The 4,494-nt window shown below is 53.7% G+C and overlaps 1 protein-coding gene across 1 annotated transcript; it reads left to right on the top strand.

The window, feature by feature from the left end:
• The first annotated feature begins 439 nt into the window (after positions 1-439).
• LOC130842083 (melanoma-associated antigen B4-like) lies at positions 440-1,480 on the top strand. Its single transcript, XM_057718743.1, has one exon. It carries the CDS (start codon positions 440-442, stop codon positions 1,478-1,480), a length of 1,041 nt encoding a protein of 346 aa, XP_057574726.1.
• Positions 1,481-4,494: the final 3,014 nt, after the last annotated feature.

Genomic DNA, 4,494 nt, shown 5'->3' with positions numbered 1-4,494 from the left:
AGTGTTGCCTCCTGTCCTCCTCCTGGGTGACATGGAAGATGGCAGTGTCAACATCAGAGCAGCAGGGGGATGGGGGGGGGGGCGGATTCCTGCCAACAATGGTAATCCTGCCTCTGGATGTGACCTGAGAGGACCTACCTCCCCTGCCAGGCCCCATGGTCACGGCTGTAACACCCAGGCAGGGCTGCCTGGCTGTGCCCCAAGGCTCACTCTAACTTCCTCCACAGGGGTCTCAGGGGACGGGCTGACCAGGAGAACAGGAGCCCTGTGCGTCCTAGAGCACTGCCCTCAAGGACCCTGCAGAGGCGGCCTTGCTTACAGCCAGGGAGGAATCTCCCCGCTGAAGGTGCTCACAGCATCTCCTTGTCCCTCCTCCAGGTGCCCCTGTTGCCAGCCTTCCTGCCCACAAGCCCGCCTGCTGTCCCTGACCTGTGTCATCATGCCTCGGGGGAAGAAGAACAAGCGCCGCGCCCGCATGAAACGCCACCAGGCCCAGGGGGAGGCTCAGCATCTCAAGGGTGCCCAGGCCGCTGAGGCTGAGGCTGAGGCTGAGGCTGAGGCTGAGGCAGCAGCAGCAGCAGGAGAGGAGTACCCCTCCTCCCCATCTTCTGTTTCTCAGGGTACTCCCCCGAGCTCCCCTGCTGCTGGCCCTGGCCAGGAGCCGCAGGGAGCCCCAGCCACTGGCTCTCCTGAGGCAGGGGTTTCAGGCCCAGGAGCTGAAGGAGGGGCCCAGGCAGCACCTTCCACTCAGAGCACTCGCAGAGATCCTCTGATCAGGAAGGCCAGCATGTTGGTGCAGTACCTGCTGGAGAAGTACAAGATGAAGGAGCCCATCACACAGGCCGCAATGCTGAAGGCTGTCAACAAGAAGTACAAGGAGCACTTCCCTGAGATCCTCAGGATGGCCTCTGAGCAGTTGGAGCTGGTCCTTGGCCTCGAGCTGAAGGAGGTCGACCGCAGCAATCACTACTACACCCTCACCAGCAAGCTGGACCTCCCCAGCGAGGGGGGTCCGAGTGATGAAGGGGAGCTTCCCCCGTCTGGTCTCCTGATGATGCTCCTGGCTCTGATCTTCGTGAAGGGCAACCGCGCCACTGAGGAGGAGATCTGGAAGTTCCTCAGTGTGTTGGGGGTCTATGCTGGGAGGAGGCACTTGATCTTTGGGGAGCCCAGGAGGCTCATCACCAAAGATCTGGTGCAGCAGAAGTACCTGAAGTACCGCCAGGTGCCCGACAGCAATCCTCCGCGCTATGAGTTCCTCTGGGGCCCCAGAGCCCATGCCGAAATCAGCAAGATGAAAGCGCTGGAGGTTCTGGCCAAGATCAATGATACCGTCCCGAGTTCCTTCCCAGATCTGTATGAGGAGGCTCTGAAAGATGAGAAAGAGAGAGCAGGAATGAGAGCCGCGGCCAGGGCTGCAGCTACTGCTGAGGGCAGAGCACCTTCCAGGGCCAAGTCCCACAGCTCCCCCCACGTCTAGGGAGGGAGGCCGGGGGCACTTTGTTCACTTTGTTTTGGAAGAGAGCAGGCAAGCTCCTAAATAGTGCAGAGGAGTGGGGGTGGAGGGAACAAAGTGCAGGTCTTCTTTTTCTTCCGGTTTTAAACTAGTAACTTCTATGTATTGATTTATTTAGGTTTAGTCAAGTGTTCTTTTCCCTGTAATAGGTAGTGTATTTTCCTTACGAATAAGAATTTATGAATGGCATTGCTTTCATATTTATCGCTGTTTAAAGAGTTTTAAAGTTACAGTTTGGGTATGTGTAAAAGAAATTCACGAACCATCTATATTTTCTTTATGATGCAGAAGTAGATAACATGGCACTGCAATAGAGATTTTCATGGAAATGTGAACGATGACCACAGAAAATATTTAGAAACAAAAAATGGAGAAAAAAGAGAGTAAAAGGTACTTAATTCGTGGTTTGCCTCATTTCTTTTAAACTTTCTTTTGGCAAAAATAAAAGATACTTGGACTTATTTACCTCTTTTAAGAATAGTTGTTTCTTTCGTCCTGCATATTCTCTGCCACCTACTGGATTACAAATAAACCCTGATGGCAGCGTGGTATTTTGGGGGTTCATGATAATCACATCATAACTGCCATTCATTAAAGACCCAATATTTCTTAATCAGTATGCCACTGTTTTATATGTGGTACGTACATTCCAGCATTCATGCAGGACAGAATTTAGCACACTCCCTTTGTAGATGAATAACTTGCAAATTTCTCAACTTTACAAGACTGATTAAGTGACCTTGCTGGGACTAGTCTGCTGGGACTAAGGTCTGGAGTAGTCTAGAGCCTGCACTGTTCCACTCCTCCCAGCCTAAGCCAGACCTTACATCTTTTAATCCGTTTTTCTTCTCACCACTCCAAAGTGTATCTCATGGGATAAAAGGGGCCCTGTTCCCAAAGCGCTCTATTGAAAGACAGTGATAATAATGCTGAATAAATGAATGGTATGAGTAAAGAAAAAAATATTCAGTGACAATGTGGTCATCTACGTATGCAATGTCAGGAAACCTGAAAAGCTCAGCACCCCCTCATTTATTCAAGATTCTCAGGGTCGTAAAAGCCTTGCTTCAAGGGCCGTGTCCTGGGGTCAGTGGAGGGAGGAGTCCTCGCCTCTGACAGACAGCAAGACGAGGACCTTAGAACAGTGGGGGCCTCACAAAGTACATCCTGATTTGTCTGGCCATAGGCAGAGCTGTCTGTCTGAGGTACCCCTTCTTTTCCTCCAGGGCAAGGGTAGAGAGGTTCTCAGGGAGGTGAGTTCCTTGGTCTTGTGGCAGCGGCTCCAATTCTGCCCAAGTAGGAGATCCTAAAGGCCTTCGTTGGATTTAGGGTGAAGACAGTGGGTGCCGATGAGTGACCCCCCGCCCCATAAAACGGGACCACACAGAAGCCCCAGGCAGGGGTAGCCAGGGAATAGGTCTCTTACCTCCCCTTCTGGTGTCTCAGGAAGGTGAAAGCCTTGGCCTGAGGCTGGCAGACTCAGCCAGGAGAGAGGATGGAGTCCCACATGCTACCTGAAGTCAACATAAGAGACCTGAGCTAGGACTGAGGGGCCACTGACTCCAGAAGAGTGGGGCCTTTTAAAATCCTGCTCCTCAGAAGACCCCTACAGCTCTGGACAGATCTGGTTCATCCTGACTTCCAATTCAGAGTTTCCAAGAAGGTAATGCCTTTGCTCTGAGGAACTCGGCTTCAGGTCAGTGGAGGGTGGAGTCCAGGGTCTGGTCAGGAGTCAACAGGAGGACCCTGAAGGAGGAGCAAGGAGACCAGTCACCCCAGAAGAGAGGAGAATGCGGCGTCCTACCCCTGATGTCAGCCCTGGGAGGCCCAGGACAAAGCTTTCTGGCTGAGGTGCCCCCTCTTTCCACAGGGAGTGGTCTCAGGGAGGTGAAGGCCTTGGTCTAGTGGGAGCAGCCTCACTCAGTAGGGGGTGGAGAACTAGTGACTCCACATGAGCATAAAGGGCTCCACCTAGAGCAGAGCCCAGCCACTGGTTACCTCCCCTTGGAAGATCCAGGAAGGCTGGCAAGACACGCCCCACACGTTCACTTTCGGAGCATCTCAGGTAGATGAGGCACTTGGTCTCAGGGGCCAGCCCCGGGTTAGCACAGGGAGGAACTGCAGGTCATGGCAAGAGTCAAGCTGAGGACCATGAGGACTGAGGGAGCCACTCAAACCATAAAGGTGGGGACTCCACAGAATCCCTCCCTTACTGTCAGCCATGAGTGACCACAGGCAGTCATGCCCACATGAAGCAACCCTCACATACTCCTAGGGGGGCTCAGGGAATCAAAGGTTGTAGTATGAGAGCACGGGCCTCTCTAGGTCATGGGAAGAGTCAGTGTGAGGACTCTGAGTGAGGACCAAGGGCCACACCCCACCCAAAAGAGAGAGGAGCACATACCCCACCACCCTTTCAGCCCTGGGAAGCCCCAGAGAGGGGTAGTCAGATGTGTCACCCAGTTGCTGCCAGCTCTGGAGGACTCAGGTCAATAGAGGGAAGAGTCCCAGATCCTGACGGCGTGGGGACTATTGAGGTCACCAACCCCAGAACAGCGGAGCCCAGAGAAGCTTGCCCTCTGCTGTCCGTTCTCAGAAGCCCCTCACAAACAGCTGTGGCTATAGGTGGCCTACTCTGACCTCCACCTCTGGGGACTCAGGGTGGTGAGGACTTTGGTCTGAGGCTGGCTGACTCGGCATAGGGGAAATGTCCAGGCTGTGCTAGGAGTTCAGGTGAGGACCTGAGGATGGAGTGGAGCATGAAACCATAACAACGGGGAAGCACATCATCTCTCCCCTGCTGTCAGTCCTGGAGACGCCTGCATAGATGTCAGGCCGCGCAGAGGCAACCCTTCACTCCTCTCAGGGTGACAGAGAAATGACGACAGTAATAGGTGAAGAGAGGGAGAAATTACAGGTCTTCCCAGGAGTCACACTGAGGAGCCTGAGTGAGGACTGGTGGGGCCAACCGTCACAAG

Source organism: Hippopotamus amphibius, chromosome X, assembly GCF_030028045.1.
Source record: "Hippopotamus amphibius kiboko isolate mHipAmp2 chromosome X, mHipAmp2.hap2, whole genome shotgun sequence".
NCBI classification, from domain to species: domain Eukaryota; kingdom Metazoa; phylum Chordata; class Mammalia; order Artiodactyla; family Hippopotamidae; genus Hippopotamus; species Hippopotamus amphibius.
The sequence above is the reverse complement of the archived record's forward strand: the minus strand, read 5'-3'. Positions and strand labels throughout refer to the sequence as shown.

What these genes read in the sequence shown, in the direction of transcription:
- LOC130842083 (XM_057718743.1), top strand. Translation starts at nt 440, where the DNA reads ATGCCTCGGGGGAAGAAGAACAAGCGCCGCGCCCGCATGAAACGCCAC.